Source organism: Lathyrus oleraceus, chromosome 7 (assembly GCF_024323335.1).
Source record: "Lathyrus oleraceus cultivar Zhongwan6 chromosome 7, CAAS_Psat_ZW6_1.0, whole genome shotgun sequence".
NCBI classification, from domain to species: Eukaryota; Viridiplantae; Streptophyta; class Magnoliopsida; order Fabales; family Fabaceae; genus Lathyrus; species Lathyrus oleraceus.
In genome coordinates this window covers 19,047,308-19,064,286 of record NC_066585.1, presented here as the reverse complement: position 1 = coordinate 19,064,286, position 16,979 = coordinate 19,047,308, and the positions used below count along the sequence as shown (strand labels likewise).

Sequence of the window (16,979 nt, the reverse complement as noted above, 5' to 3'; positions counted from 1 at the left end):
ATAAACATTCAGATATTAAAAATATTTTTTTATAATAAAACAAGGTTGATTAATAAAATATAAAATATTGGTTAATAAAAATATAAAATTGATTAATCATATTAATTTTAAAAATAATAATAATAATTTTTATAGTTTTATAAAAAAACATTTATTACTATAGTAGGAGAGAGAATTTAATGATAAAAATTTAAAAAGGCATTATTGATACTGTAGGTGTTAGAGGGTAGTTTAGAAATATCATTTGTGTACTAGGAAATAGACAGACATTGTACATCATCTTGTGTAACCTTTGTACAACAAAAACAAAAAACTACTTGACAATAGTTTCCCTATCTTTATAGTCTTTAGTTGTCACCACCATGCCATCACCATCCCTTTTTTATACAAAACAAAAAACATCAATTCGAAGACTCTTCTTCTCCATTATACATGATGATCAATCACTCTCTTTCACAAGCCTGCATCAAACGGCACACCACTTCCAGAAATCCATGACTCACCGGCCAAGAAATTGCCAACAGAAAATTTAACTGCTTCTGAAGGATTTGTAATTACATGAAAACCAGACCAATTCACTCTCCCATCTGTGTTAGCACCATCACCAATATTCATATATTCACCATAGTAAAGTGTGCTCAAAGCAAAACCACCACTCCATGGAGCCCAACCTTTTGAATTTATCAAACCATCAATATTACTTTTCATTACAACCGTTCTTGAATATTTCTTCCACGGCCTACCAAGATAACTTTTCACCGAATTCAGATATGGTTCCAAATCACCAGCTGCGGTGATACGGCAGTTATGGATCACTATTCCGGTGTTCTCGTTTGGATCTGTTCTTCCCTGTGCTGTAACGAAGTTCTGTTGATTGCTCATAGGTTTTCTAAGGAAGATGTTACAGTTTTGAAGGACGGTAACAGCGTCACCGAAGATGAAATCGACTGTTCCGTAGATGTTACAGTCACGGTAGAATTGACGGTTGGCGTAGACGTATAGAGTGTCTTGGTAGCCTTTGAAGGAACAACGGTAGTAAACGGAATGATCGGAGCCGGAAACGAAGGCCACTGCTTGGTGCTTTTGTGGTCCGGCTGTGTTCTCGAAGGTCATATCTTTAGCAATAAAACCATCTCCCATTACACCTGCAGTAATTTACACAATCATTAATATTTTGACAGCAATAGTATATGACAAGAAGTTTATGATGATGATGTATGATCTATAGCGCGTGTCCCTTTCATAATATTTGTGTAGATAATGATTCACTTTGTTCAAAAGTGTTCTTATATTACTACTATTTACATTAGTGTTACTATTTCATTGATCATATGAATTAAATAGTGACTAACTATGGAAGAACTTACCAAAAGTAGCTGAATTAAAAGTTGTTGAGCCATCTTGAAAGTTATGATTACCGGTAACAAGAGTGGAATCCATTCCATCTCCAAATATCATTAAGTTCTTCTGTGTCCTCTTGATATCAATTTTTTCTTTATATACACCTGCTTTCACATGAATTACAACTCTTCCTTTTCCACTAAGCTTAGAAGCAGCAGCTACACCCTCTGAGATTGTCTTATAGTTCCCACTTCCATCTTGTGCCACCACAATATCAGCACTTGGTGTCGTCTGCAGAAGCTTTCTATCTGAACCTGATAGCCAATAGGGGAATCCATCTGATAACAATCTTCTCCCTCCCTTTTGTTTCGTATTTGAGGATGACAATGATGATGATGAAGAAGCTAGAGTGTTGGTTATGGACAAGGAATTGCTAAGCAATTTAGTAAAGTTGGTTAACATGGAAGGGAAGTAATTTAAGTGAGAGGGAAGGTTGAAATCAATGAAACCATTTAGACAAGTTTGATGATTGGTAATGGAAGCACTTTGCCAAGTTAATTTGTCATTTAAATTTTTTGAGTTTATGGAGCGATTAAGTTGATAAATTGTATCCTCATAAAGCTCTAAACAATCTTCCCATGCAGACTTGGCTCTATTGTCTTTGAAATTATTCAAATCCATGGTGGACACAAGTTTGTATGCGTCAATAGCTTGGTCCATGGTAACCTTAATGGCAATATCATGGAATGAAGAAGAATCAATGGTTGATAGTGTATTTGTAGTGGTGGTTCCAATATAATGGTTACAGACGTGAGGATATGGTGTTTGATTGCATGATAATTCTTTACCTTGCACAAACAAGAGAGACAGAAAGAGAAAGTATGCAATGAAACAATTGAATAAGAGTTTATCCATATGATTAGAAAATGGAGTTTGCATGGTATGAAAATGTTATATGGGATGGGGTAGCTAGGTGTATAGGAATGGATGAGAGGATTTGGTTAGGAATGAAAATAAAGTGCAAAGGAATGGTGATATATATAGCTAAGGAGATTTGGCTTTAGTAGGCCATAAAGGTATACTAATTTGTGGTTGTTAAAGCTTAGTAGGATAAAGAAATACATATGATGAAAGGCTTACGCCCAATACCTAACAATTATCCCCCACCCAAAGATTCATACAATTTCACTAAAAAATACCTTGAATAAATAGTTCATGTATGAAAATTTTCATTTTTTTCCCCTCATTTTATTTTTTAAGTTCTCTAAATCCAGTATTAAAAATAGAGAGAATTTCAGGAAAGTTTGTTTACCGGAAATCCTACTAACAAGTTCTACAGTACACTAAAATTCAAGAAAGTCTTTTTATACCTGTTCTCTGATACACTAATTTTTTTTGAAAATTATCCAACTAAGTTCTCTAGTTCATATTATACTCCCAAAAATCTTTCAACCAATCTCCCTGGTTCATATTAGATAGTATATATTGAAGGTGAAAAAAACATAAGAATGAGGTTGAATTGTGTTGGCTTTTTCTCTTTTAAAGCTTTTTTTATTTCTGTTTCTGATAAACCTTAATCAAAATCTGAACACCCAATTTAGGGTCTGAATCAGATTTACTTTAGAACTTTGAACTCAAGGATATCCTTATCAGATTCTGAAACAGAATCAACTCAGAGGTAAACAAGTAGTAACAGCGGAATATAATTCAGAAGTAGATAAAGTAAATCAGAGATACAAGTAGTTATCATGATTTCTCTCACGACTTAAGAGTAGTCCAACCCTTTGTATTTCCAAGGGATTTTCACTATAACCAAACTGATTACAAATGCTTAAGCATCAAGCAAGAGACTTCCAACGCTGAAGCACACAAGTAAGAGACTTCCTTTGCTCAAACACATAAGTAAGAGATTTCTTTGCTCAAGCACACAAGCAAGAGACTTCATTTTCTCAAACACACAAGTAAGAGACTTCAAATGCTCAAGCACTAAAGCAAGAGAATTCTGATTCTATAACAAACTGTTAAGAGATTTGGGTAACCATTATACTTCATACACAATCAGAGGTGTAGACAGAATACAACTTAGAAAGACTCCAAGACATAATAACTTATAAAATATACACAATGTTAAGATGTTCTAAGTTAAGCAATTTTGATAGATTAACTTCTCTTTGAATGTCAATATTCAGAGTCTTGTTTTGAAGTGTATTAATCTTCTTCTTCTTCTTATCTTCTTCTTTTTAAATAGAGAGGGAGAAAAGATACGTTGAAGACTTTCACCAAAAGGTTGGTTAACCTTTGTACTTGATTATACAATCAAGAAAATAACTTTATGCAAGAGAAATTATCGTTTGAAGCTCAAACATCCAAGAAGAGATTATTCCTTAAGTCTTCACATGATCAAAAGCTCTCTGAGTCTAACAGAGTTGCCTCGATTGAAGAGTTCTGCTTCAGAGGTTGACTTTCTTTAGACTTCAGTCTTCAGAGGTTGATCACTTCAGAGCCCACTTCTTTGCTTCTGAAGCTTCAAAGTCTGGATCACCAGAGGATGACTTTCTTCAGAGTTGACTTCTTCAGAGTCTGGATCTTCCTTCAGAGCCACAGTCTTCAGAAGTGATGTTTAGAGTCAGAGTTTGTACTATAGATGCAGAATCCTCAAGCTTCTCTTCATTTGTTCTCAATCATATAGTCCTACATACTTGAACAAATTTTAGAATATCAAATTATTCTTTAAATAATTTTTTATCATCAAAACCCAATGGATATGGTATCAACCAACTTTGTTCCAACAATCTTACCCTTTTCATGATGACAAGTTTAAATTCCTTTGTAGTGAATCTTTTTTATAAACTTTTGAAGAGCCATAGATCTGAGGGTTTTTGTAAAGTTAGATTCCTTTGTAGTGAATCTTTTTTCATTGTACCTTAGACCTTCTCCTTTGCTCTTACTTGCTCCATAAATCATGAAAGCAAGTTTAGTTCTTTCAAAACAAGTTATGATAAACTGTTGAAGAGTCATTTCATGCTCACTCAAGAGTTCATCATACACTTTATTTACTTGAGCAATATGATTTCTTTCAAGATATTTAGTTTTATTTTGAGATGCCTTTAGTTCATATTTCAAAATAACATATTACTTTTTCAATCTTTTCATGTGTTAACATAAAGTAATTAAATTAGATCTAGAGAGTTTAAAGAATACATCATCTGCATCCTCTGAATCTTAGTCAGAATCAGCTTCTGATTCTATGTTTGAGAATGTTAAAGCCATTAAATCTATATTGGTTCTTCTTCATTCTTGTCAGCTTCTTCTTCATCATCAAGTTCATCCCATGTTTCCATGAGACTTTTCTTGAACTTGCTTCTTAAGTTGTTCTCTTGGAAGATTTCCTTTTTAGATTTGTCCTTATGAAGCTCTGGGAAATCAATTATAAAATGATTAGTCTTCTGACAGTTCAAGCACCCTTTCTGATCAACTTTGTTAACTTTTAGGCTTGTTCCTCTAAAGCTAGATCTTCTGCAAGAGAACCTCCTATTCTTGTTAGCCAAATGTTGAAACCCGATGACACTCCATCATTGTATATATTTAGTCGAAGAATCAGAGCAAACCAAGTGAAAGTCAAACAAATATGAAGAAGAATGACCAAAGAATGAGGGGGAAATAGCTATGTCTGCAAATTGTGAATTTAGTAAAAATTTGAGTGAAAAGGAGCAAAAGTGTATAGCCACTAGAATAATCATGCACAACATCGCACACGTGATATGCCATTTAAAGCTACATCGCGCACGCGATGCAAGGTATCATGCACGTGATGGTCACTTTTCTGGGATTTTTCTGATGCATTATGGTCCATTCTGACGCCTTTAAAAGGGGATTTTCTACACTTTCATAAGGATTACGAAATCAGATATAGAGAATTTAGAGAATACCTCATATGCATCATTTGCATATCATATCATGCATTTCTTACAGAATAATGCTTAGAAAATATCTCGAAATAAAGTTTTGGTTGTATAGACAGACTCGTTAAATCATTTCTCAAAGGTACTTAAAATTAGAAGGCGAAAATTTTCAAGACCGGGCTTGCAGTTGTCGGCTTTATTAATCTACAGTTCGTGTAGTTTAACCTGACGTGCTTGTTTTATTTTTCGATCTCGTTTGCGTTCTCATTTTGATTAGCCTAAGTGTTTTCAATCATGCATTTTTATTGAGAATTTTGATATTTTCCTGCCTGATTTCCGTAAGTTTATTTTGCGTAGATCATTGTAATGCATTCATTTTACTATTTTGAGCATTTTCACGCCCGGTTTTTATTCATTTTAATCTCTTTTATTTTGTTTCTTTAATCAAAATGTTAAAAAAAAATAGGACTAATTAAAGGGTTAGTTCTGATTTTATATTGTTCTATTAAAAAATGTAAATTTATGTTCATTTATTTCTAAAACTCATTTTCTTCTCCAAAAACTTCACCTGCAAAACACCTTTCAACCCCAAGATATCTCCTCTTCAACCATTGAACTACACCCTTCGTTAAATCCAAGACCACCCTCACCGTGTTTCCTTTTCACTTCGCCGACCACATCTCCTCCAACAAGGACCACGATAAGCTCTCCATCACCACTTGAACACAAATCGCGTCTCCCAGAACTCAATTGTCGGCGAGTTTTCCGACATGGACTCCCTCCATCTACTATCCCTCTGTAAAAACTTATTCCATTTCTACCAAACCTTCATAACCATCCTTATTTCAACTATTTCCAACACACTTCAAACAACCCACCATAAACCGCCGCCAAGCTCACCACCACACTGCTTAACAACATACAAACATCGTCAGATTTCCACTTCTTCTCACCAACCACCCACCGAACCGAAACACACAGCTTTCACACGCACACCACGTGCTCTGGCTGCTTTCTAGTGTTTTCCAACCACCAACCGCCTATTTTCTCCTCTCAGACAACAACAACAACGCATCTACTTATCGCCTCTAGCCAGCCACGAAATCAACTCATTAACCCAACAACCATGTAGTTTCGTTTCATCACTGATTCGAGCAGCACAGTGTAACATATAAAAACTCAGTTGGTAATGTTTTCGGTTTAGCTTTTTGCATCCTGTTGTAATTTATTGTGTCGTTGTTTTTCGATTTTTTGGGTTTTGCTGACTTTTTGCATTTATAGTTTCAGTTTTATCGTTTTCATTTCGATTTTGTCAAACTTTGTAACCATTGTAATAATAATAAATATATTGTGGTTATATGCTGTTTGTTTATTATGCTGTGTTAAATCAGATAAAATGCACGGATTCGATAATATATATTATGTTATTTTTCCAAATTTTAGTTTGATATATTGATAACATTTTGATGCGTATGCGGGTTAAGTTTGTTTATGTTTTAGCGTTACATTATGCACATTTGGTTGCATTATGTCGTAATTTGCACTCGTTAAATTTCATTTCATTACATTTTCATTTCTTTGAGTTGGGTTTTTTGTACATATTTCGATTCATTTGCAATGATCCTGTTGAGCGTAGCAAGTTAATGGCTTATTTTCATTGGTTTACGTGTGAAATTTCAATTTGGTTGTCATTACGTTTCGATTCAACTTCGTATGTGCGTCCAATGGTTTAGCATAGCGACAATCCACACTTTTACTTCTTACCAATTCGCGCTTTGACATGCGACTTTTGCTTTCACGATATTATATTTCGTTGCAATTCTATTTTATTTGCGATGAGCGCATTGTGCGTTAGCAATTTGCATTTTGAATAGTATTTAAATACAATGATCCAACGTCGTTACATTTAAATCGAATTTGATTTCTTTTGGTAGCTTTGCACGTCCTCGCATTCACGACATCGATTCGCGTCCTCACGCCATGATTTTGATCAATGCACTTTCATTTTGCTTTACTTTTTAAATTCAATTATGATGAATTTGTGTTGTAAATATTATGTATGTGCTTGTATCCTTTTATCTTGGTGTATGCTTCATACATATCTGATTCATTTTATTTATGGCGTTGAATTATGCCTCGTGCTAGAGTTCGTGTCTCATGCTAATTTGCGATCTTGAATTACAATTCTCATGTTCAATTCATTCTTCAACCAATTTCAATCATTTCAAAACCATCAACCATTTCATAATTCACTTTGTAACGCAAATAAAAATGTTTGATCCAACGTCAGGCTCTTTTTCTCAAACAAATCAAAAAATGACTAACTTAAACAACTTTGATATTTTTTTATAATGAAAAATGGAAGGAAAAAACTACCTGGGTGTAAGGTCCAGTCATAGTCCCGAGTATTAGACCCACGTTGTAGAGCTTGCAAGTCATAAATACTCTACTTTCAACCCAAAAGACATCCAAGACATTAAACTTTTTTCTCGTCGTCGTGCGATCTAAAACCTTTTTCACAAACGAAAGATGTTTCGTCTCGAGACGATGCAAATCAAAGTTTCGTCCTCATATGTGTGAGTTGAGATAAGTGACGTTTTCCCGTGAATGTTGATATGTAAAAATCCATTCAATGTTATGCAAACACCGTCCCTCAAACTGTTTTGCGTAAGCATTGTTTTTCTTTCGATTGTGACAAAATAACTTTCGTTAAAATCGACCAACAAACAAACATTTTCTACCCAGAACTATGTAGCCTTGAGTTCTCCAGCGTAGTCTGAGATATGTAGGAGCAAGACTCGCAATCTTGTCAGACATATTAATAAAAACTTTTTGCGACCTCTTTCTTTCTCTCTTTAATTCTTTTAATAACTCGAGAAAAAAACTTTTTAAGTTAACACTAAGGTGCATAACTAACTAAACCCTTCATGTTGAGTACAACGAACGTGATGGGTGTTAATACATTTTTCTTGCGTAATCGACTCTCAGACCCAATTTGGTTGCGACGACCATATCATTGTCGTTCTTTAGAGGTTTTATCAATATTTTCCCCATTCTCTGTTTTGGGAGTAAATAAAATTCGATGGCGACTCTGTAAGTCCAATCTGCGAGCGTGTGACGCGCCTCACGAAGGTCGTATTTTTTTCCGAGATGTGACACTCAAGCCCAAGATAGTTATGGTTAGCGTTTGTTATATTAGTTTAGTATACAAGTAATATAATTGTATATATACACCTAATTATAATTCAATTTTTACCTATTTTCACAACATTCAATAACAATCCTTATTCTTCATTCTCTTTCTTTCTCTTCTTATTAAAAGTGTGTCAAGCACTAACATTCAGAAACATTATTTACATTAAGCTCACTTCTTTTTATTTTTGATGAAAACCTAAACTCACTTCTAACTAAAATACATTTCATAAATAATTTAACTGAGATATAATATCTATATAAATAATTTTAATTTTAAATAATTTTTTTCTCTCTGTAAATTACCGTGTATTTATTTTTTGTTCCTATATCTTTTTTTATTTGGATAAAATCCGTAAACATTATTTTTTATTTGATTTTAATTCTAAAGTTAAAATCTACATAAAAATCTATAATTTTACGTAACATTTCACTTATTTATTATTAAACGTGAGATTTTGACCATTAAATAACTAATTAAAATAAATATTAAAATAAGTTAGGATAGAAAATGTGATTAATATTCTAACAGTTATTTCCCGTGACCATATATATATTATCATATACTTACTAAATTATAATCTTATAAGGTCCCTATCTAAAACTTCCCGCCTAAATTCTTTTCTTTTCTAATTAATTAATTAATTAATTAATTATTATTCATTATCTTCTATCATTAATATCAATAAATAAATTTTCCTACATGTTAATTTTTACAAATTTTATTAATTATTATTTTAATATATAGAATAACATATGAATTTTCATCCCACTAAGCCACAACATTAAGTAACTAAATTGGTATCAATATTCTTTATCCCATTATTGGAAGGGATCACATTCTCACGTTCACTTGAATAAATCAATGCATTCTGTTAATTTTCTTAGACCCCTCAAAGTTCCAAGTTCAATAAAACACATCCACCTCCATGCTTCTTTTTTTATGGCTTTATAGTATCAACAAGAATATTATAATAAATTCAAGCCTCAAATTATAAGCATGGATCATAATTATAAAGTTTCATTAAAATTTCATAGTTGCTATCCTAATCCTCTCTCATTTTACTTAATGTTTTCTTCTTTGTTAACATGCATCCCATTTTAGTTTCTTCATCATGTCTCTCTCCATTCTGTAGATATATCTAAAAGATATTAGAAGTAATTCATATTTATTAGTTGTACTATTTTCTTAGCCTCTAAATTTGTTAGAGTGTATTTTAGTATTTTATCATATTTTAGTAACCCTAGTTTTAGCTTATAAATAGGGTGACAATCATTGTAACTTTTATCATGTTTTGTAGCCGTCATTCTCTTAATAGAATATTTCCGTTCATCATTTATTCTACCTTTGCACCAACAATTGGTATCTAGAGTCTGGTTCGGATTCATTGGGAAACACGGGAAACACGAGTGAACGTGAGGTCTTGTGTGTTTGATTTTGATTCTTAGATTCGTGTTAAATCTTGAACAAAATCTGATCAGAATTTTAATTCTGTGGGTTGGGAAACACTGTGAGAAATCTGAGTGTACTGTGCAAGGTAGAAAGATGAACGGAAACGGCAACATGAACACCAAACTTCCAGTATTTGACGGTAAAAACTGAAATCGTTGGATGATCCAAATGCGTGTACTGTTCGGTGCTCAAGATGTTCTAGATCTTGTCACTGATGGTTATGTTCCAGTAGCAGCAGATGCGACGGATGAACAGAAAAACGCGCAGAAGGAAGTAAGGAAGAAGGATCAGAAAGCATTGTTCTTCATTCATCAATGTGTTGATGTAAATGTGTTTGAGAAGATTGCAGATTCAACGACAGCAAAGGTTGCGTGGGACACACTGGTTAGATGTTATGGTGGTGACGCATCAGTGAAGAAGGTGAAGCTTCAGTCCTTGAGAAAGCAATATGAGAATCTCAACATGAAGAATAATGAGAAAGTTTCTGAATACATCTCCAGAGTGATTCTGATCACTAATGAGATGAAAGCGTGTGGAGAAACTCTTTCTGAAGAAACAATCATGGAGAAGGTATTGAGATCTCTTACCTTTCAATTTGATTACATTGTGGTAGCAATAGAACATTCCAAAGATCTGAGCACCATGAGAATTGAAGAGCTGCAGAGCAGTCTAGAAGCGCAAGAGTTGCGTTTGACTGAGAGAACTTCTGAAAGGGAAGTAAAGCAGCAGACTCTGAAAGCAACTTCTGATAGGAGGTATCAGAAGCAGTCAGAAGCCAGGAGAAGATCTGATGGTGGTCAGAAGTCAGAAAGCTCAACTTCTGATAGACAAAAGAATGCTCATAAGGGAAAAGAGAAGTATGACAAGAAGAAGATCCAATGTTACTATTGTAAGAAGTTTGGTCACTTTGCTAGAGACTGTTGGTCAAACAAGGAGAGAAAATCAGAAGAAGCAAATATAGCCAGAAGTTCTGATGACGAATCTGTGCTATTGATGGCCTCTGAATCTGATGATATGGATCTGATAGACTGGTGGTATATGGACACTGGCTGTTCAAATCATCTTACTGGAAACAAGAAATGGCTAGTTGACTTTGACTCTGAAAAGAGGACAAAGATCAGATGTGCTGATGACAAATATCTTAATGCAGAAGGTATGGGAAATGTCAGAGTGATTCTGAACAATGGGAAAACGACATTGATTCAGAACGTGTGGTATGTACCTGGCATCAGAAGCAATCTGATGAGTGTGGGACAATTAATTGAGAAAGGTTTTTCAGTTACCATGAAGGACAATCTTCTGAAGCTGTATGACTGCAATCAGAAGTTGATTATGGAGTCAGAACAGGGAAGGAATAGAACATTCAAGGTGAATGTCAGAACTACAGACTCAGAATGTCTTAGTGCAACAAGTGCTGAGAAGGAGAGTGAGTTGTGGCACAGAAGATTTGGTCATTTGAATTTCAGAAGCTTAAAACATCTGAATTCAAAGAAGTTGGTACATGGAATTCCTGCAATTAAGAAGCCTGAAAAGTCATGCAAAGTTTGCATGGAAGGAAAACAACCACGATTGCCATTTGCGTCAGAAACTGCTCCAAGAGCAAAACATGCCTTGGGAGTTGTACATTCTGATGTGTGTGGTCCATTTCCAGTAGCATCGATTGGAGGGAATAAATACTTTGTATTATTTGTTGATGAATTCACAAGAATGACATGGGTATCCCTTATTAAGTTTAAACACGAGGTGTTTGATGAATTCAAGAAGTTCAGAATGAAGGCTGAGAATCAGAGTGGTCAGAAGTTGAAGATCCTTAGAACTGACGGTGGAGGTGAGTATAACTCCAAAGAGTTCCAGAAGTTCTGTGAGGAGAATGGAATTGAGCATGAGGTTACTGCTCCTTATACCCCTCAACACAATGGTCTTGTTGAAAGAAGAAACCGCACTTTATTTGATATGGTGAGAAGCATGCTAAAGGACAAGAAACTTCCTCAGAAGCTCTGGGGAGAAGCTGTTGCCACTGCAACGTATGTACTCAACCGATGTCCTACGAAGAAGTTGAAGGAAATAGTTCCAATACAGAAGTGGACTGGAGATAAGCAAAGTGTTAGTCATCTGAAGGTGTTTGGTTCTGTTTGCTATAAACATGTTCCAGAAGCCAGAAGACAGAAGCTGGATGATAGAATCAAAGTGATGATTCTGATAGGGTACCAAAGTACAGGTGCATACAAGCTCTATTGTCCAGAAACCAACAAAATTGAATTCAACAGATATGTGATTGTGAAGGAATGAGAATTTTGGAATTGGGATAAGTCTCAATCTGATTCTGATGTTAGAACTTTTGAAGAAAGGTCAGAGTTAAGAATTTCTGAAGTTGGAGTAAACTCTGACGTTGATTCTGATTCTGATAGTGATTCTGACTCTGGAAAAGACTCAGAAGATGAAGGTGACTCTGATGATCCAGACTCTAATGACCCAGACTCTGATGGTAATCCAGATTCTGGTGGCAATTCAGACTCTGGAAATATGCCAACCCCTGAAGATGGTCAAAGCTCTGGAGGAAGTCAACCATCTGAAGCTAGAAACTCTGAAGCTCAAGACTCTGAACAAGTTCAGAGACCACAAAGAATCAGAAATATCCCCAGAAGATATGCAGAATTTGACATGCTGCAAGACACTGAAGTAGACTCTGAAGGAGAAGTTATTCAGTGTGCCATGTTAGTAGACTCTGAATCCATAAGTACAGAAGAGGCTCTTAAGAAGAAGCTCTGGCTAAAGGCCATGAAAGAAGAACTTGATGCTATAGAGAGAAACAAGACTTGGAAGCTGACAGAACTTCCAAAAGACAAGAAAGCCATCAGCGTCATATGGGTTTTCAAGCAGAAGTTAAAGCCAAATGGTTCAATTGGCAAACATAAAGCAAGGTTGGTAGCCAGAGGATTTCTACAGAAACCTGGGCTTGATTACTCTGAAGTGTTTGCACCTGTAGCAAGACATGAAACAATCAGAATGGTGATTGCAATAGCTGCTAACAGGAATTGGCCTCTGATGCATTTAGATGTAAAATCTGCATTTCTGAACGGTCCATTAGAAGAAGAAGTTTACGTGTCACAACCTCCTGGATTTGTGAAAAAGAATCAGGTAGGGATGGTGTACAGATTATACAAAGCTCTATATGGATTGAAACAAGCGCCCAGAGCTTGGAATCAGAAGATTGATTCATTTTTCAAGAAGCAAGGCTTTCAGAAATGTGAGATGGAGTACGGTGTCTATGTTCAGCATACTTCTGAAGGAAATATGACTCTGGTATGTGTAACACGGTGGGAGAACTGACTTTAGTTAAATGTTGCGGATAGCAAGAGTCGCCACCGACTTTTATTTTATCCAAAAGGAAAGGACATAAAAGAACAGGAAAGACCTTAAAAAGATTTTGAGTTCGGGGGGTAGGTTATACAAAGGGAAGGTATTAGCACCCTTTATATCCATGGTTATCCATGGGCTCTTAGTTACTTAGCTCACTTTGTTTGTTTGCAAGAGTGTAGTGTGTGATTAGAAAAATTTCTTTAAGTACTTTGTAATGACCCTCGTATGGGTGTATACAAAGCCTAGTTTAGAAATTGTGAGGTGTAAAAGTAATTTTGAAAAGTGTGAGCAAGTAACTATGAGATACCTACCCTAGATTAAGTCTTTCGTGTTCTCGTATATTCTTTCAATGGTAAGACTGTCCCTATTATTAAGGAATAGGTAGTCATTACCTTGGATGTGTTTAAGGGACGGGCGTAGGGTCATCGTATGGTCAATGAAGGCAACATTTGTAAGGATACCTTAGCATTCGAAGGGACAATCATCATTTAACCGTAGGCTACAACGACGGGTCACCGAGGGACAAAATCATATATTCGCATGCAATATCCGAGGGACGATGATTTATTTTATAGGGACATGATGATTTAATCAAAGGGTCTTTGCTAAGTGTATCCCCACATTCGCGGGACATGACCATTTAAAGAAGGCAACCAAGAGGAATACCCTAGGAAGTACAGATGGCGATCAAAGATCGACTTACGTGTGTGAGTGTTATTTTTCAGATATTTGTCTTGAATTTAATTTTCTAAGTTCAATTATTCACAGTTAGTTTTTTGCACTCCCTAAATTACTAACCACGCAATAAATATTTACAAAAATAAAATCAAGAAGAATAAATTCCTAAACTATTACATGGCTATGGGACAGATACATAATAATCAGGCGAGAAAGAATAAATTTACAACCTATACATTTGTTCCTAATATTATAAATAAAACAAAATTAAAATAAGGAAAATAATGAAGCAAAAATAGAATAGATAAAAGCAAAATAATAATAAAATAATAAATAAACAATGGTAATAAAGCAATAATAAAATAACAATAATAATAAAGTGATAATAAAAAGGTTAGAATTTTAAAAGAAATTATTTTAAGTTAAACAAGTTAGATTTTTTTAGAAGTTATTAGAAAAATTTGAGTTTAAAATAAATTAGTAATAATAAAAGAATTTAAAATACATTAATGTACAAATTATAAAATAAAAGAGTTATATGAAAAATATTAAGTTAGTTATTTACAAAATAAATAAAGATTATAGAAAATATCAAATTATTAGATTAATAGATTTATTATTATTATTCAATTAGAAAAATGGTCAATTAGATTTTATTTACAAAATATATAAGGATTTATTATTATAAGTAAGTAATAAAAAAAAAAGTTATTAAAATAGTTAGTATTTATTATTTATTTACAAAAAATATAAAGGTTATAGAAAAATATTAAATAATTAATTTAGTAGGTTTTCACGCCCTACATTACTAAACCACGCAGTTAATATAGGATCAATGGCAGAAATTTAAATGGCAGAAAAATAAATGGCAAAAAAATAAAATGGCAGAAAATCAATGGCAGAAAATAAAACCCTAATTATTACAACGCTTTGGTGCAGTTACATAATAAAGATGGCGAAAAGTAAAACTGAAAATATTACAAGGACGAAGCAGTTACAGTGTATGAATAACATAAATATGAGCGAAAATAGAAAATAATAATAAGGTTTGTTAAGGTTTAAGAAAAGGTTTATGGTTTAGAGGAAACAACACGGTTAAAGTTTTAGGTTTGAAATTTAGAGTTTGTGGCGAAATTGTCAGGGTTTAGGAAAAATCAGGGTAGTTAGTTATGAAAAAAATATGCAGATCTAAATATATGTATATATAAAAAAAATATGAATTAAAAAAAACAACGGCGTTGCTAGCGCAAAATTGCGATCATCGCAACTGGATCGGATAACACAAATGCCACGCCTCATACACGTATATGTGAAAACGGCGTATTGACACGATCCGATCCGAAAACATAATCAAATTATAACATAAAATAGAAATATATATATATTTAACACACTAGTTACATATATGAACATGTATTTGAAACACAGTAACAAATATATCAACAAAATAGATAAGTATATATCATATATAAACTATTACCAAACTGTGTGTACGATAGTATAGATGAGCCACTCTCAGTTTCTCTTTTTTGTTCTGTCTTTCGGCCTCCCTCTATCAGTCATGCTAGTAAAATATATATAGGAACAAATTAGGTTAATGATAATGGGCCTAAGTTTATTTTGAAAACCAATATTAAATAAAAACTGAATAAAGTTAAATAATTAAAATAGTTAAAATTAAAATAAAAACTAATTAACTTATTTATTTATTCTAGACCCAATATAAAAATAAATAGACTCAAAAAAAAATATTATAATAGTTAAAACTGAATAAAGTTAAATAATTAAAAAATGAATAAAGTTAAATAATTAAAATAGTTAAAATTAAAATAAAAACTAATTAACCTATTTATTTATTCTAGACCCAATATAAAATAAATAGACTCAAAAAAATATTTAATAGTTAAAACTGAATAAAGTTAAATAATTAAAAACTGAATAAAGTTAAATAATTAAAATAGTTAAAATTAAAATAAAAACTAATTAACCTATTTATTTATTCTAGACCCAATATAAAAATAAATAGACTCAAAAAAATAAAAGTCGGGCACCAAAATGCTCGAAAAAATAAAATGAACACGTCAAAATAATCAGCACGAAATAAATGACTCGGAAAAATACAGCGTTTGGTCGGATTTTGAAATAAAAATTATGACCGTTTAAACTGCTCAGACTGATCAACATATGACCAAAAATAGTCGTAAAAATATTTTAGCATGTCAAATTAAACCACGTGAACCGCAGATTAATGTTACCGACATTTGCAAACTTAAACTTGACATTTTTTCGTTGACTAATTTTAGGCACAGTTAAAAAGTTAATTTGACCAGTCTGTTTGTAAATTCCGAGAAATTATTCCGGCTAATATTAAGACAGAAAAAAAATGTTATGCTATGAAGATGATGCAAATGAATGTGAAACAAAAAATTGGTTAGAGTTAAAAATAGAGGGCAAATTTTGGGGTGCAACGGCTGCCCCTGTTCAATTTTCTTAAACCTGAGGAGTTAGATTGGCCTGTGTGCCATTCGTAACTTGGAAGGTTGAAGGGGATTGAACACAAAAGCCCAAAAATTTGCACTCGCCGGTGCGTAAAGTAACACTGATGACTGGTTGTATATGCTTAAGTGGGCTTGAAGATGCCACTTGGAAGAACTGGAGATGGGCTTATAGATGCCATCCATAATATCAGGAGGTGATAATATCTTGATGTTGATACTGGATATCAGTACTAGGTCTTCGTATAGGCCGTCTCTGAATCGTATCTAAGAACATACTTTTAATTTAAGTGTCAGAACCAAATCTTCGTGGCGATTTCTTTTTGAATTAAGTATTAGCACTAGACCTTCGTATAGATCGTCTCTGAACTGTTTTGAATTGTTGAATAGACCAGTAGAAATAAATCTTCGTGATGATTATCTCTTCTGGAAATATCCTGGATTAGGGAATAGATCTTCGTATAGACCGTTTGCCTAATATCCAAGAACAAAAGTGTGTCAGGATGAAATCTCCTGAAAATATCCTGGACTAGGGAATAGATCTTCGTATAGACCGTT

General features: G+C 33.6%; 1 protein-coding gene across 1 annotated transcript; it reads right to left on the bottom strand.

The window, feature by feature from the left end:
* Positions 1-230: 230 nt before the first annotated feature.
* On the bottom strand, positions 231-2,336 carry LOC127106884 (pectinesterase). Its single transcript, XM_051044179.1, has 2 exons — positions 1,368-2,336; positions 231-1,145 (listed from the first exon to the last, which is right to left on the bottom strand). Exons 1-2 carry the CDS (start codon positions 2,278-2,280, stop codon positions 454-456), a joined length of 1,605 nt encoding a protein of 534 aa, XP_050900136.1. The 5' UTR covers positions 2,281-2,336; the 3' UTR covers positions 231-453.
* Positions 2,337-16,979: the final 14,643 nt, after the last annotated feature.

Bases quoted from the DNA above. Each gene is read 5' to 3' on its own strand.
- LOC127106884 (XM_051044179.1), bottom strand. From the start codon at position 2,280: ATGCAAACTCCATTTTCTAATCATATGGATAAACTCTTATTCAATTGT. The intron at 1,146-1,367 runs GTAAGTTCTTCC...AAATTACTGCAG, and splicing joins TTTTAATTCAGCTACTTTTG to GTGTAATGGGAGATGGTTTT.